This window comes from Homarus americanus, unplaced genomic scaffold, assembly GCF_018991925.1.
Source record: "Homarus americanus isolate GMGI-L3 unplaced genomic scaffold, GMGI_Hamer_2.0 scaffold50679, whole genome shotgun sequence".
Taxonomy (NCBI): Eukaryota; Metazoa; Arthropoda; class Malacostraca; order Decapoda; family Nephropidae; genus Homarus; species Homarus americanus.
The window spans coordinates 24,395-42,500 of NW_024749743.1; the positions used below are offsets into that span (position 1 = coordinate 24,395).

At 40.9% G+C, this 18,106-nt stretch overlaps 1 protein-coding gene across 1 annotated transcript; it reads right to left on the reverse strand.

Annotated features, from left to right (window-relative positions):
* Positions 1-466: 466 nt before the first annotated feature.
* LOC121853734 (putative nuclease HARBI1) lies at positions 467-15,006 on the reverse strand. Its single transcript, XM_042348079.1, has 2 exons — positions 14,844-15,006; positions 467-954 (listed from the first exon to the last, which is right to left on the reverse strand). The coding sequence occupies exons 1-2, from the start codon at positions 15,004-15,006 to the stop codon at positions 467-469; spliced, it is 651 nt and encodes a 216-aa protein (XP_042204013.1).
* Between the last annotated feature and the right edge of the window lie 3,100 nt (positions 15,007-18,106).

Genomic DNA, 18,106 nt, shown 5'->3' on the forward strand with positions numbered 1-18,106 from the left:
GATTTGTAAGAATTCTTCAGACATGAGAATCAACTCCGCCCTTGTATCAGCGAGTGACAACAGTCATCTCTATACCTATGGCTCAGCTATGATTAATGCCTTTCCTCCTTGGGTCATCAAAGACTTTCATTGAATATGCCAGTAAAGATGTTCTTCCAAAATTGGAATCTTACAGTACCAAATATAGTAGGGTGGATGTTGTATATGCTGTCTATAAAAGAACAGTTTAAAGGCGGAAACCAGGTCAGAACGAGGTCAGAGTGTCAGTCGAAGGATGCCAGAAACTAACAAAGCTCCAACAAATTGGAGAAGCTTTCTAAGAGATGATAATAACAAGAATCAACTTTTTCACTTCCTTGCGGATAAGATGTGTGAAATTATTACACCATGCACAATTATTGTAAGAAAGGGAGAAAATGCCTAGTACTGGATTGGAGTGAGTAAGTAAGTATGGATGCAACGCATATCAACTATCACCAAGGATAAAGCCTCGATATTCACCGGCCTGCAGACTTTCACAAAGTCTTGACATTGTGAATATGCGGAGGTCTTGAGCACTGTCCGGCCAGTTTACAAAAAGGTTTGTAAATTTCATGTGTGCATCACATACGGCCATGACATTAATGGAGAAGAAATTCTTTCTACACCTGTAGAGTTCAGGATTTGGCTCTCCAGGGCTCCTGATTAGAATGTGAGTCCCATCTATACAGCCTATCACACCTGGCATTCCAGCAATCGAGGCAAATTCCTGCATGAACTCTTCTTCTCGTCCAGGAAAGGGGAATTTAATATAATCTGGTGCAAGAGTGGCAATAGCAGCAGATACATTCCGGACATATTTGCTAACATTTGGTTGAGACATGTCTGAACAGTCTCCTAGAGTTAGTTGAAAATTTCCTGTAGCCATGTATCTCATGGCAACCAGTAGCTGTAAACCTGGAGGAATTGGAATGCCTGAAAGGAAAGAAAGAAAAGAAAAGATAAGATACTATTTCTCGTAAAGTCTTAAGGATTTCGCACTCACAGGGCAAAAATTTATGCTGTACAGTACTGTTTTTTAGATTGAACATAATCCCCATCTCACTAAAAACCTACTTCATATTTCATGATCATGACATTTATCAAGCTGTTCCTTAAGCAAATGATTATCATTTCTATACTGTATTGAAATCATAATTAATGGATTGCCTCTATGGCTCAGTGACATTGGAAGATAACGTCTGATTTTTGTAAGCAGCTCCCTGGTGCTGTCCTTAGATAATCTGTAGCGCTGAATAAATTCCTCTTCATTATAAAACTGAAAAGGATCTCGTCTTACATGAAATCGTCGCTTCCTCTATCATCAAGCTGACTTAGCATCCTTATTTCTTTGATATTATCAATGTGCTGTCTGTAGGTCTGCATGCTGTTAAATCATAACATTATTATGTTATTTGTTTTTTCTTAATTGAAATTTTGTCATAAAATTTGGTTCTATGACCAATTGTCCCCCGACAAATGCCCCCTGGACAACTGCCACCTGGAAAAATGCCCCACATTACCAGTGAATAACTGGCACAAGACATGGATCTAACCAAACGTTTAACTTAAAAACAAACAACCTTACCAAACCTAACTTTAACCTAACCTAACCTAGCCTAACCTCACTTTAACTTAACATAATCAAATTTTAACTTAACCTAACTTAACCTAACTTAATCTAACCTAACTTAACATAACCTAACATAACCTAACAAAATATTAAATATGACTGATACACAATTTTTTTTCAATTAACCAATGTTTTTATAGAAATCTGTGATTATTGTTGATTGAATACCATTATACAGATGGCAAAGTTAAACGGATCTCTCATGCCAGTGCAGTGGGGGCCCCTACCTTGTATTGTACACATTTCAAGCTACTTAGAAACTTCTACAGAGCAAAACTGCGTCAAGTAGACAAATGTGCATCCCATCTGCTGTTTTGGTGACAAACAAGTTTGGTTGTCACTCCCTTACTGTCTACTGTGCTGTGTGCTTTCCTGATTTTGTTTAGAATATAGCTAAAAAATGTAGTCATACCAAGATGAATGAAAATATCGTTTGTAAAACTTAGAAGCAAATAGTTTTTTTTAAACCAAAGAGAGCAGTGTATCTGATGTTGCTTGTATCATTAAAACTGTGATGGAGCCTAGTATTGCAGAATTTTAGAGCCAGTTATTTGTATTGATAGTAATCAGTACTTATTCTTTATATAATTATTGACAGTTGTAAAGGCCTGGGAATTAGGGATAGAAATTCCTTACCAGACTAATCAGGTTCTTCATAAAGGAAAGTCAAGGACCACGGTTTTCTGAGGAATAGCAAACAACCGTTTGAGATTGACATCTCTTTGCTATAAAAAATATAACAAAACTCTGACACCACTCAACAAGCATCAAATAATTACGGGAGTCAAACAATTATTGCAGTCAACAGTTAATGGAGTCAAACAATTAATGGGAGTCAGCAATTAATAGAATCAAACAATTAATGGGAGTCAACAATTGATAGAATCGAACAATAAAGGGGAGTCAGCAATTAATGGAATCAAACAACCATAGAATCAAACAATGAACAGATATTTCCTACGGCAGTGGCCCTGGGGGAAGGTTCTGGAACACGGTGATCCACACTCAGGGTAGGGAAGCGTCCATTCAACTCCACACTCGAGCGACAGCGGCCGATTGTCTTGAAATGGCAGAACACCGGGGCACAGAAGGCATGAGATGAACTGACGGTCGTGGTATGTGGTAGTGGTAGATGATCAGAGACTTGACAGTCGATAGGTGATTGATTGATTGATTGATACATTTATTGAGATACAAAAAACATTAATACATCTCAAAGGGATGAAGTGACATAAGTCATCCCCACCCCAGTCCAGGAATGTCCCTCTCAGGACTCACATAAATCCCTAATATTTCATATAATCAGTTATAGTACATAGTTATATTCTAGATGCTAAATTTCTATATTTCTTTAATATTTCATCTATTTTCCTATTTTTAAACATCCACTCTATTTGCATGGGGACATTATTTATATGGGCATTTCTATATACATTAAGCAATGGGCATTACAGTATATAATGTGGCAGGGTATGGGATCTGGATGTTCTACAAACTCTACATTCTTTATTCTGCTCACTTCTCTCAACTCCAAGTTCCCAATAATATTTATATCCTAATCTTAACCTCATATACACTGAATCTTTCCACCTACTCCTATCTTTCCCATATGTAAATTTTGTGTTCATGAGAACATGATGGTAATGTTTCATTGTTTCACTTTTCTCGTATATTTCATTCCTTTAGAAATTATCCTCTATTGATTGTATTTTCCGTAATTTGCTCCTTAATTGTTTCAAGGTTTTAGTACATATTATGTCGATCTCGGCCTTTTCCGTGGCTCTTTTTGCTATTATATCTACTGCTTCATTAAGACCAATGCCTACATGTGAAGGGACCCATACAAATTGAACATTATGGCCATTTTTCCTTATTGTATTTACTAATTTTCTACATGAACCAATAATGTGTTCAAAGACTGGACTCCCACTGTTCAAAGAATCCAAAGCTGCCCTACTATCAACAACAAAATATGCATCTTTATACATATTTACAACATTTTCCAATCCTACTAACATTGCATATAACTCAGCTTGTGTTGATGATATAAAACTGCTCAACCGAAGTCCAATTTTGATGTCATCATTTCCTTGCTCTGTGTGCTGTCTTATAAGGATCCCACACCCTGCCCTGCCACTTGACATAACTGAACCGTCACAATATACATGCAATGTGTTTATTTTAGGCAAATTACTAAACTTATTCTCATATAAAGCCCTTAACTGTCCTGGTTCATGTAATGATTTCTTCATTGTGAGAGGCACTATGTCTAACTCTACTTCTCGTTCTTCCCAGGGTGGATTCTTACAACTCTTCTGAACAGCTGTACACCAGTCTGCCAGATTACATTTTTTAATAATATTTACTAATCCATTCATGTATCCTCTCTTGCCTTGCCTGCAGAAGGTCCTTTTATCTTTTAAACCATCATTTATATCTTGTACAAATTTACACCCACTGTTCCCTCCCATTAATCGAACTGCTGCAACTGTATTAATTTCATTGACCCTCTGTGAAATGCTCTGTAACCCTAGTTCCATTTTCATTATCTCAATCATTGCATTCTTTTGACACCCTAAAATTATTCTCATTGCTTCATTTTGCATGATCTCAAGCTTCCGTAGCCTTCCTTCACCAGTACAAGAGAGGACAGGTGCTGCATAGTCTATAAGTGATCTGTTGGTAGAAATATACATCATTCTCAGTATGGGTACCCCAGCACCTTTACCACAACATGCTAGAGCCTTCAAGGGCTGTAATCTTGCTCTACATTGAGTGAGGACATGATATATTTCTGCCTCTTTACTTTCACAAGTAAAGCCAATATACATTCCTAAATATTTATACTTTGACACTTTCTCAACAATTTTTCCATTTAGAAAAACGGATTCAGTTCCTCTTCCTTTACATTCACACTTGGTTTTTTCTTCATTGATAACTAAGCCCATCTTTTGAGAAAGAACACAAAAATTATTTAATGCAATCTGCAAGTTTTTTTACAGAGTTTCCTTGAACTAAGATGTCATCTGCATAAATGATGGTTACATCTCCTTTGGGATATTTGTGTGAGGCTATCTTGTTCATTAACACATTAAATAACATTGGACTCAATACTCCCCCTTGGGGAGTGCCTAGTTCAAGTGCTCTTTCCTCAGACAAACATCCCTGATACCATACACAGATTCTCCTTCCATGCAAGTAGTCACCTATCCAGTGTAACAACTTTCCTGATACCCCTAGAGCAGCCAGCTCATTCATAACTACTTCACTGTGAGCTTTATCAAATGCTCCTTGTAAATCCACAAAACCTCTACCTCTGTCTGCATCATTTGATAAACATTTTATAACACAGTCTGAAGTACATTTCCCTTACAAAAAACCAAATAAATTACAAGATAGATTTTTCCCCACAATATATACAAGCCTATTTAATAATACTCTCTCCATCATCTTGGAAAAACAAGATGTTAAAGACACTGGCCTGTATCCACCAGTTGCCTTAGGGACAGGAATAACTATCGCTTTCTTCCATTCTGTTGGTAATCTACCCTCTGTATAGCTCATGTTGAATAAATCTAATAATGGACTATTTTCCATAACAACTAAGCAGTTCAAAATTTCACAAGTCACACCATCTTCGCCTGGTGCTGTAGATCTTCCTTTTTTAACAGCATTTAATAACTCATCTTGAGTAATATCTACACATGTTACATCACAAATATTTAGAGCTGATGAAATAAATCATCTTTCATTTTGCCACTCATCTAATGCTTCTATTGTCCTGTTAGGCAGGGAGGCAACACTAGCTGCTTTAGCCCACTTGTCAACCAGTGTATTAGCTTTTTCCTCTGGATGAGGATGACAAATAAAATTACTCCTTTTTCCTCTAATTTTGTTAATATCCTGCCATATTTCTTTGAGTTTTTACTCTCCCCAATGTGCTGTGCAAAGTCTTGCCAATATTTCTCCCTTGCCTCCTTCCTAGCCTGCCCACATATTTTGGCTATATCCATGAAGATTTCTCTATCTTCTTCTCTTCTACCATTCTTTACCCAATCTTTATGTGCTGCCCTTAACATTTGTGTCCATCCCTTCAACATTTTGTCATTGGTATAGCAGTGTTTCCTAGCCCCATGTGTCTTATCATTTATCTTTTTCTGTGTTGACTTAGTTAAATATCTTTCTATCTCCCCAACTAAGTCATTATAAAAGCTATCCATACAGACTGGTGTATAATTTCTGTACCATTTCTCTATATTTTGGGTAAACACTTCTGTGTCATCCTTGTTTAGTTTCAATCTCTTCCTCCTATATCTCACCTGTCTCTTCCCTAATGGTAATTGAACATACATAACAAAATGGTCACTGACTAGCTCCCGTATTATCTCACATTCTCCCTGGACTCCCTGACTGCTTATCATGCAAGCATAGTCTAACCTTCCTCCTTTAATACGAGTCACTTCCTCATTTCCTAACAAGTAAGCATCTGGGTGATCTTGTAAAAATTGCCAAAATTTTATACCATTACAATTAATTCTCCCCATTGTTTCGAGTCTTCGATGTCGAGCATTAAATTCTCCTACAGCCAAAGTTGAGTCCAAAAACATGCAATCTGGTAAGAAGTTGAGGTCAAAACAGCCTCCAGAAATATACAAATATGCTATGTTCAGTCTCCTTCCTTCAAACATAACTTTATACAGACACTTTCTATTCCTTGTACTCTACTCGGGCTTCCAACTAGTTCTGCTGGTATGGAATTCTTAATGTATGTTGAGACCCCTCTTATACCTTCACCCGAATAGAGGTGAAATCCCTTATATCCAGACAGTTTAAGCAGGTCGCCTTTCCTGTCTCCAGTCTCTTGAAGGGTAATTATGTCAATATTACTTTTAAGGGTAAAGTAGTGCACATCTGTCACTCAATTTCGTAGACCATTAACATTCCAGGACATTATCTTAAGGCTAGCTAGATCCATGATTAATATTTACACATTTTATATCCTTTCCAATCACATTCTTTAAGAAGGCCCAATCCTCCTGCACAGATTCCCATTTCCTTAAAAGTAATTCTTTATCAGCATCTTTACACTTTACCAACACATTTTTTAAACTTTCAGTTGTTGCTCCCTGCACTACACAATCCTTTATTTTCCTCTCCTTCCCTTTAATACTTATTTTAAACACTGAATTTTTCAAAAGCTTAAGCTCTTTACTTTCCTCTTTCCCTTCTAATTCTACATTATTCACAGCTTTGTTTTCCCTTTCTTTATTTATCACTGTATCAAGTCTTTTCTCTATCACTTCTATTTTCTGACCTAACTTTTGCAAAAGCTGAAACATCTTACGCACCTCTTTTCCCAGAATTTCTTACACAGTTTTATCACTAACCTGGAGGGCTTCACCACTACTCTCAATTGCTACTTGTTTATTACTCTGTTTGTTCCTGGCATCAACAACTCTTCCGGCCGCAAGCACAGTCCTTATCCTTCTTGAATCTTCATGCCAGGCATTCTCAGGGATCACTGTATGTGTGTTCTCCTGCTGTCTTGTCGCTGTCAGACCACAGCGTACTTCTTCAGTGTTCTCTGAATAATTCCTTTGTTGGTCACTTCTCATACGTGGCCTCATCTCGCATGCAATTGAACTAGCATTGTGAGTTTTACCACAATTACAGCAACAAGGCTTCACTTTCTCTCCTGCATTGATCTTGTCCTTGCAGTTGCTAGATTCATGCTTCTTCCCACAGAATCTACAACGTGGGTCCAGTTGACAGCTCCAGGCCTTATGTCCCCATCTGCAACACTTGAGACACATTATTGGTCCCTCCACATATAGTGCCACCTTCCTATACCCTGCTCCTGTGATGAACACTTTCTCTGGAACCTTTCCTCTCATTAGAGCAATAACCTGGCTTCTCTCTTCGCCCTTATTAAATGCCTCTTGACCCAAACAAATCTTTCGTCATTCAATAAGTATTCTAGATCTAGTATTACAGGGTACCTGAAGATTATAACCTTTGTAAGTAGTATGTCGCTCTCCTCTGGCAAAACCATCAGTAATCCCTTGTACCCAACAGTTGTCAACATTTCCACAGCCTCCATGGTCCCCACTGTAAGATAAGGCTTGTGTGTGCCTTCTTTCAAAAGAGGATCAAAGCTGCGATGCTCCCGCCCTAGTTGTACTGCCCATTTTAATTTTTCAAGGAAGGTCATCGGGCATGAAATAAGGCAAACAGAGTATTGGGTTTTATATCTAGGAGTGTAAGTAACAAGAGTGCAGAGGTCTTATTGCAACTATATCTTGCGCTAGTCAGGCCGCACCTCGATTATGCGGTTCAGTTCTGGTGCCCCTATTATAGAATGGGTATAAATTCACTAGAGTCGGTGCAGCGAAGAATGACAAAAATGATTCCGGGACTTAGAAACCTTCCATATCAGGATAGCAAAGAAACTTAACATGCATTCCCTAGAAAGACGAAGAGTGCGGAATAGATAAGGGGGTGAAAGGAATCAAAAGGGATATAGAAAAGTTCTTATAATATCCGAGCAGATACCGGGCAACGATTCAGTCAAAAGTAGGGTTTAGGGGGGAGGGGAATGGGAAAAAGGGTGGTGGACAAGCAACTTTTTAGTGCGGGAACTCTGGAAAGTTTCAAAAGGAGGCTAGATAGATTCATGGATGATAGAGAGTGGTAGTAACTCTCGACAGGAGCTGCCATGCACAGGCCAACCGGCCTATTGCAGACTCCTTATTTTCTTATGTTCTTATGACTGGAAAAATTAATCTCTTCCTGACACAACCAACATTACCTTGTGTGTGTTCTTGTCTGCTTCCTTCAAATTCCAAACTTTGCTCTGTTCTTGATCCATTCTCCACTATCTCCTTTCTGTTATTTCCATTATTATTACCACCCACACACGTTTTTTTCCTAGATTCTTTTGTCTCTTCTCCTCTCTCACTTCTCCGCTTTCACTGTCCTCTTGCCAGCTTGTCTCCCTCATCCTTTTAGAAATTTCTTTCTTTTTCACTACCTCTTTTTGTAGCTGTATTTTCTCACTTTCGAACTTCCCTTGTGCCTCATCACTCGTATTAGACTCATCACTACGCAACTCAAGGTTCTTCAAGAACTTCGTCCAAAACTATCTTTTCTTTACTCTTCTATGTAGAGTTCTTAAGTGATAATTCACTTTCCATGGAGCAATGTTGACATCCCACAACACCCAGCCAGGAGTGATGGGACCCCGAGCAGTTATTTTCGTGTGGTAAACAGTAAGTTCCCAACACCATAGTTGCTTGACGATACTTATTTTATCCTCAAGTCCTTATGCACAAGTAGGTAAGTCTATATATCCTTCAGATAATGTAATAGGCTCGAAAACATCCCAAATTTTGGAGCTAGCACTCAGAGCTGTGTTTCCCAGTGCCCGCCACCCAACCGAGCAGGAGCGTAGTCTTTGCTCGAATGTCGATAGGTGAAGGTCTGGGAACACAGCCCACGGGTCCAGGACCTATGATGAGATCACAGCCAGAATTTGACGAACAGCAGGGTAGCTAGATAGTGACTGTATGGCGGCTGGGGTGAATCTGCCCGTGATACGGGTAGCAACTGCCGTTCTCACCTCTGTCCAACCACCCAAGTGTTAGTCGCACCAGCAAACAAGCGAGTAAGCAGCGGTAACGAGCAGGAAGATAGTTTCCGCCCTTACACAGCTCCCCCCAACAAAAATCTACTGTAAGGTTGATTAAAACTTAAGATTACTACACAAAGCATAATCTTCTTACAACAAATGCTTAAATACAGATTGCACAGTAAGGAAGGGTCACATAAGAGAATAGGTGGTAACTTGATGTCCAAAACGTAAGGCCGTATCAAGGAACTGCATGTGGGGTCCACTTCAGTCCAGGTTTAAGTTTGGGCCTATTTCCAGTCGTAGAGGATTTTTCTATCTCGTCAGGTGTTAGCAGCAACTGGCAATCGAGATCATTGGAGTCTGGCGCCCGAATTTCACAGGAACTCTTGCAGGGTAGTGTCTCGACTAACTCCAGCTTGGGGACGTCGTCAAGGACATGAGCAATGCGGGTCCTGCAATTATATTGCTTTAACAAATTAGCTTGATGTAATTTAGGCTTCTTAGAGGAAGGGGGTGAGAATGGTCCAACAAAATCTTTGGCTACCCGAGAACATGGTTCTGCAATGACGGGTAAGGGTTCAAGTGGAACAGGACGGACTCTACCTTTGGCGGACATACATGGGCACTTATCACAACTCCTACAAAAAGCTCTAATATCCGCTCCCATACCTGGCCAGTAAAACTGATCAGCGACCTTCCTATAAGTTTTCCTACGAGAACAGTGACTTGCTAGAGGGCTCTTGTGAGCTACAGAGAGAATGTTACTACGACAAACAGCAGGGACAACAAGTAAAAACCGACCTACTTTGGCGGGTCGCTTGGATGACACACAAGACCTGTGTAACACCCCATTAATAGAAACAAGCTTATAAACCGACCCATCTCTCACCTGATCCTCCTCCCCGGAAGTCATCTTCTCCCTTACCCGCTTCAGAGTGGCACACGAGCCTTGAAGCTTGGCGAACTCCTTGGGCGTCACAGTCAGCGACAACAAATTCGACAGAATCAGGGGATGCGGTCGTTTCACCTCCGCCGTCCGTGGCTCTACAGCTTGGACCTTGGCTGCAGGCGTGGCAGCGTGTGAGGGTGGCGAGGCGACGTCGGCAGGTGGCGAGTCGTCGTCGTCAGCAGGTGGCGTGGGGACTGGTGCTGGTGGCGAGGAGAGTTTTAACGATTCCGGGTCGTTAGGGTCACGAACACCTGGAACATTACCAATGAGGACACTAGCAAATTTAATGGGAGCTCTTACCACATTAGACCAACCAGTGAAATCGGGGCAACGCAGGTAGCACCTAACAACAGGGAACTGGTCAACACGACCTAAATAATCGGCGACACTAACCTTCGGGCAGCTGGAGATGTCAGCGTCAGGCAGGGCTTCCTCAGAGACAATAATGCACTAGCAACCAGTGTCCCAGATGAAAGTAGATGCCCTAGACCCATTTATTGTTCCACTGACACAATAAAAGGGGGCAGCTCCTGTCTTCCATGCAGAATCCGACCTTGTTGCTGGGCTGAGGAGTGTCAGCAGTCTTGAAGGCGAGGGGATTCCTGGGGCAGCGAGAATGAATGTGCCCTTCTTCTCCGCAGCTGTGACACGGCACGGCTGTGAACTACTCCTGTGTACTCCTGGGGATGGTTCCTCGGAGGACGGAGGCTTCGCGTTCTTCACTACAGGAGGGGAAGACTTAGGGTAGGCGTTACGAGCAGACGCCCAGTTGTCGGCAAGACAAACAGCTTCTCCAAGCGTCGCTGGCTGGTGTTCTTTGATGAAAATTCTCAAGTCTGGAGGTAGAGAAGTCAAAAACTGGTCTAATATCATGAAGTTAGAGAGAGACTCAAAGCCTCTAGCCATTGTTGAAACAAACGACCCAGGTGAATCGAAAACTGCTGGTACGTTTCTCCTGCTCTAATCTTCGTTCTGCGGAAATCAACACGATAACAGTCAGAAGTCTTGTTAAATCCTCGCAAGAGAGCTTGCTTTAACAAGAAGTAATCTCTGGTGATGTCGGCAGACAGGGACGTGTAAATTTCTACAGGCTTACCACTCAGTAGGCTACCCAACCTTACAGCATAGCTATCTGGGTCTACACCAAGCAGCTCAGCTACCCGTTCAAACCTAACAAGGTAGGAGGCGATGTCTTCTTCACGGTACACAAGCAAGCTGGGTTTTACCACATTGTCTTGTATATGGCCAGAGGATTCTGGTCTACTTGAAGCATTAATCCCAGCTAGTTCTAGGTCCTTTTCTATCTGCAACTTAGCTAATTCGAACTCTCTTTCACTATTTCTGCTGCTTTCCCCCATCTCCCTCTCTTTCTGACATTCCTCCACCTCTTAAATGTGCCTCCATCTCTCTCTCTTTCTGAAGTGCCTCCATCTCTTTCTGACGTGCCTCCATCTCTCTCTCTTTCTGAAGTGCCTCTCTCTCTTTCTGACGTTCCTCTCTCTTGGCATTCTGTTGGGTGACCACATACTGACCAATCTCAGTACCTGTCAGACTCAGGGCCACCGCTTGACCTTTCAACACCTCAAAACTAGACATAATGATCCAAAAGGCCAAGAACAAAGATAAAAATAAACAACTTACCCCGCAAATAGCCAAAGGTAACTCACCTAGTGGCTCAATCAGACCAATAAATGATTTGATCCGACTGGAGGGAGCCTTGTTCCCCACCCAGCCCAGCTGAATCACTCTCAGGATAAAGAAACCGCACCAGGTGAAACAACAACAAAAATGCTATGACAGCATCCACAGTGCACCCCAACCAACACTAATTAACTTCCCCAAGTACAAGGGAGAGCGACAAAATTAGCACACAGAAGGAAGGGATAACCACTGAACAACACTTACTTCCGGGCCGCAGACAGTAAGAGGCACGCTCACTGCGACTTAAAACAACACCGGAACGAATGTTAAACCTCAGAAACCAAAGGTCAGAGACAATCCTGGCAAGGTCGCCACTTGTAAAGGCCTGGGAATTAGGGATAGAAATCCCTTACCAAACTAATCAGGTTCTTAATAAAGGAAAGTCAAGGACAACGGTTTTCTGAGGAATAGCAAACAACCGTTAGAGATTGACATCTCTATACTATAAATAATATAACAAACTCTGACACCACTCAACAAGCATCAAATAATTACGGGAGTCAAACAATTAATGCAGTCAACAGTTAATGGAGTCAAACAATTAATGGAAGCAAACAATCAAAGGGAGCAAACAATTAATGAGAGTCAGCAATTAATAGAATCAAACAGTCAATGGGAGTCAACAATTGATAGAATAGAACAATAAAGGGGAGTCAGCAATTAATGGAATCAAACAACCATAGAATCAAACAATGAACAGATATTTCCTAAGGCAGTGGCCCTGGGGGAAGGTTCTGGAACAGGGTGATCCACACTCAGGGTAGGGAAGCGTCCATTCAACTCCACACTCGAGCGACAGCGGCGGATTGTCTTGAAATGGCAGGAGAACACTGGGGCACAGAAGGAATGAGATGAACTGACGGTCGTCGTATGTGGTAGTGGTAGATGATCAGAGAATTGACAGTCGATAGGTGAAGGTCTGGGGACACAGCCCATGGGTCCAGGACCTATGATGAGATCACAGCCAGAATTTGACAAACAGCTGGGTAGCTGGATAGTGACTGTATGGCTGCTGGGGTGAATCTGCCCGCGACAAGAGTAGCAACTGCCGGTTTCACCTCTGTCCAACCAACCAAGTGTTAGTCGCACCAGCAAACAAGCGAGTAAGCAGCTGTAACGAGCAGGAAGATCGTTTCCGCCCTTACAACAGTAAATATTTCTGTTACAGAATAAAAAAAAGGAAATCTCCTTACTTATGTTGGCTTACTGCTGCCTGACACACACAGACATTGTAAATCGTATACCATAGCTTCTATCTTGTCGAAAATAAATATTAAACTTTATAATAAACTATATTACTGGTCCCATCCCTGTGATATTTGCCTTGCTAAGCTCCGGAAAAAATAAGTTCATTTCGTGGTTCAGATGGTTGAAAATTTATTACTACGACGACAAAAAATACTGTATGAATGAATATAGATAAGAAACATACCTTAAATTATAACAGAAGAAAGTGTTAATTGAAGATGAGGCTCAGCAGTCGTCAGCGAGTCGGAGTTGTGATGTCAACATTCTAGCAATGTTTCAAGTTCATAACAGTGTTGTGAAAGTTGATTTATCCGGATTACCAGCTCTTTTCATTGTACTTATCAAATCACAAAAATAATATAATTCGATGCAGACATCTGTAATAAAGTACTGGAAGAACTTTCATAAAATATAATGATGATTATTATTCGTCGTAAGGCAGCCATCGGTAGGGGGTAGGCACCGGATGTTGTTTCCAGCAATATAGGGGTATGCGCACTGTTCCCTTCCGATACCTCGTTTATCGGGATGACTAGTAATAGACCAGCACGAACACTATCAATCGGCATCGTGCTTTGTAGTGACTAGGGATACGGCCCATTGTCTTTGGCTCGTACGACCACCACAATTAAGTTATGAGCCAATCGTTAGTGAATCGTTCTTATGGTAGTTCGTATCTCAGCAGTGTTAGTGAATCTAGGCTCAGGCCTACAAAGCCTTCGTGTGCAGCGCTCCAAGTGGAGGACTTGGTACTAAGCAACTAGCTGGCTCCCTTGATGCCCAAGCAGTATATTTTATCAAATTAATTCATACACTGTTGACAAATTTACAAGCTAGCTATGATATTAACAAAAGTTACCATGGATTCATAATTTGCCATCAAGAAGATGCAACTTTGTGGCTTGTGGTAAATATTTAGGACATGAACAGCATGACGTCATAGGTTTTCACGAACATTTTAAATATTACTGGAGAACTGTTGGCACGTTCGTGTCCTGAATTGAATAAATAAATAAATATTAAAGTAGTGCTAGTCCCCCCCCCAAAAAAACAAAACAAAAAAACAACACTAATAAATAAAATTAAGGGCAATCAGGGGAGAATTTGAGATCTATCCAGAAAAGTTAAGTAGTTCCTGGGGAAGGGTACTCAGTGTGTTTGGAGGAGCATGTCACTCATTCTCTCTCTCGTCACTGGCATGAGGATGTGTCAGTATCTGTGCCGAAAAACTCCCTACGTGGTTACGACGCTTGTGAGCTACCTCGACATTACTCACAAGTTCAGTTCAATAGCATACAGTGATTAGATAGGGGAGGGGAAGGGTATACACAGTGGATAATTGGTGGATTATTCCAGGTTTTTGTTAACTTGGCAGGTGGTGATAGCGGTGGCAATGGCGACTCTCACAAGGAAGTCAACGGCGAGAACTAGCAGCCAGGCTGACGACCTGATTTACCGGCTGGGTGCACCCTGATTTCCCAGGGTTTGGCTGTGCAGACGCTCACGTGGATGAACCACCAAGACCGGTTCAGAGCCTGTCGACCATACTACAACAAAGCTAAGGAGTGTGTATGTGTGTGGGGAATTTTTGGGCTCAAACTATATAATCTGAGGGTTGCATACACCTGGTTGTACAGTGACCTGACCCACTGAGGCAGGATTACCTCTGTCGCTCTGCTCCTGGATGCAACTGAGTGAAATGTTAGGTAGTGTGGTGTAAGATCGACGTGCTATGGGAGACTGAAATTCCATGGTACTAATGAGTAGAGTAACTGTTGGCTTCTGAGTAACTGGTGCTGATTCTCTATTAGTTACTTTCATTTTCATGGTTGATCTTACACTCTGGACGTGGGGGTTCTAAGGGATTTTCTGGTGATATGCATGTGATGTATTGACTGTAATGTTGTATTGACTTTAAAGGTGCTCACAGCTGGGCTAGTGTCGTTGTGCACGGTTGTGGCTATGGTGGAGGAAGCACCCATGACTTATGAACTCAGGAGTAAAGTACATAAGTTTAATGGGTGAGCCGTCCCACTGGCAAATCATGAGTGGCTGCTCGTCCTCATATAAGTTCAGGTTTTATGTATGTGCATACAGATTAGGCTTAGATGATATCAGGCTGTTATGATATTTGAAGATTATCTTGTTGGATTTCACACCTTTATAATATTTTATGAATATGTTGCTGAGGGGATGCTGAGGCAGAGGACCCGTCAGAGGGAGGATTTTAGATTTAGAGTGCTCCCGAGGGGGCTAATTTATTGGGCACCCCCTTACATCCTGTGCAAGGTGAAGCGCAGAAGCGTTTACAGCACCCATCTGGGAAGCATGCGTAGTTCATGCTTGCCTTTATGACTCATTTATTAAGGGCGTAAAAGCCTGAAGGGTCATGGGTTTTGTCAGCAAGTTACATAAAGTGACAGAATGATGAGTGTGTGTGGGGAAATTCCCAGTACAATTTATCTGTTAATGGCAAAGTGTGGCAGGTCTCTAATATTGTCAAGTGCCAGGCCTGTCACTAGGAGGAAGGATACCTGGTCAGTGAGGGAAGAGGTGTTGGTAACGGCTGGGTTCCTGTAGGAGGAGGTCATAGGGCAACTGAGGATGTAGTGAGAGAGGGTGTGAGAGTCTGTTTGACCACAAAGTTTTCAAACAGTGCGGCCAGGCTCATAGATTAGATTGCCCCCGAGGGGGCTAGTTTATTGGGCACCCCCTTACATCCTGTGCAAGGTGAAGCTCAGAAGCGTTTACAGCGCCCATCTGGGAAGCATGCAGAGAGAGCGGGACTTAACTCGGGGAGGGAGGACCTTTGACCTCAGCATTGCCGAAGCTGGTGAGGTCATATCATCATATTGCGTTGGGACGCACAGTGTGTTATGGGATGTGCCCGGGTCTTGGATGGAGGAGATCACTTTGGGACATATGCAACTATTTTCCTGAGCAGATAATATTGTGGTCTAGTGATGCAAGGATGTGTTGAGAGGTTTATACCAATGTCATATTTTTCCTGTACAGACATTTTCTAGTGCTATAAGGGTGTTGATGAGCATTAACACAAGTGTCATACCATTACCTGCATGACTCTTTAAGCCCAATCTCAGGAGCACCAGTCCAGGTCACGGTAAATATTAAAAGAAACTAAGTTTTGTTTGTGCTGATTCGTTATTCTAAGGGACCTTTCCACTGCAATACCATCCATAAATCTTCTCAATAAGAATTCTGATCGGTTACACACACATAAATACACGTGTATATATATATATATATATATATATATATATATATATATATATATATATATATATATATATATATATATATATATATATATATATATATATATATATATATATATAATGTGTGTGTGTATATATATATATATATATATATATATATATATATTTATATATATATATATATTGTTACGACCGTGTCGTATTTTTCTATTATTTTTTATATAACATGCTTCCATGTTGTTCCATATTATTCCTGTAATGATGTGTTATATTTACTATTATATATTCTAGTCACCTTACCCTGTGCTGTTAAGGTTTTAACTGTTATTATTTGTTCAAGCCCATCTTATTTCTTCATTTAGTATTGTAACAAGCATTCTTTGTTTCTCTAACGACCATCTGCATCGTTAAACGACCCATGTTTCACGGGCGTGTCGCACTGGCGGGAGCCGACCCTATATATAGTATCCCACCAGCAAGACTGAGTTCAGTCCAGTCCTCTTGTCATTCAGTTCACGTTCTTTTGAGTGACACCGTCACCTGTTACTTATACTTTATTTTATTTCTGTGTTGTTCCTGTCGCCACCAATGTGGTATATCTATGTGAGTACCTATTCATGTCTCTTATGTGTCCATCAGTGCTTGCTTAGTTACATTTAAGTAATTCAGTGTTGTTTCACAATAGTTAATTTCAGTGTAGTTATTTTATATGTTTATGCAGTGTTAACGTAATCCAATGCTTTATTATTCAGTTCTTTTGTTTTCGATGTTTTAGTATCATTTGTGTCTTAAAGGTTTCGATAGTGAATCAATTTGTTGTGACAGCCTACGAGGCTCTTTATTGTGTTAGTATTTATTTAATTAAATTAAATTCTTAAAGGTTTACTTTATTTATTTTTATTCCCTTTTGATTTACTTCACTTTTTTTGTTTGGTTACGCCTAGAACCTGGATATTAAAGTAAATTAAGAGACGGCGTAACAATATATATATATATATATATATATAATCAACAACCTCACCAGCAAGGAATCGAACCCTCGACCTACTGGGTGTGACTAGGGAACGCTTACCGGCTAGGCCACAAGGACACTAAAAGCAGTTCTAGACTCTGTTATATTTCACACAAAGCCTGTTCATCGAGCTGATGGCGCCGTGAACCAGCTGGATTCGGTAAAATGCTACTGACACCACATAAGAGGCACGGACAGTTTCCCAATGAGGTTCACGGCGCCATCAGCTCGATGAACAGGCTTTGTGTGAAATATAACAGAGTCTAGAACTGCTGTTAGTGTCCTTGTGGCCTAGCCGGTAAGCGTTCCCTAGTCACACCCAGTAGGTCGAGGGTTCGATTCCTTGCTGGTGAGGTTGTTGATTATATGTTCAAAGTCCGCGTGTTATATGGACTAAAAATGAAGTATATATATATATATATATTTTTTTTTATAAGTTATATATAAATTATTATTTATTTCTACTTCCTGCTATGTATATTCATAATTTTATCACTTACCATGCATAAGTTTACTCTAAATTCTGGCAGTTGGCCTGTTCTTTGTTGTGACCATTAATGTCCAGTGTTAGTACAGGAGGAAACAGAAGTGCCGAAGGAAACCTGCGATGTTCACTACCGTCACACCAGAAAACAGCTTTCCCACATCTGTCCTGGGCCCGGAATTGAACCCTGGATAT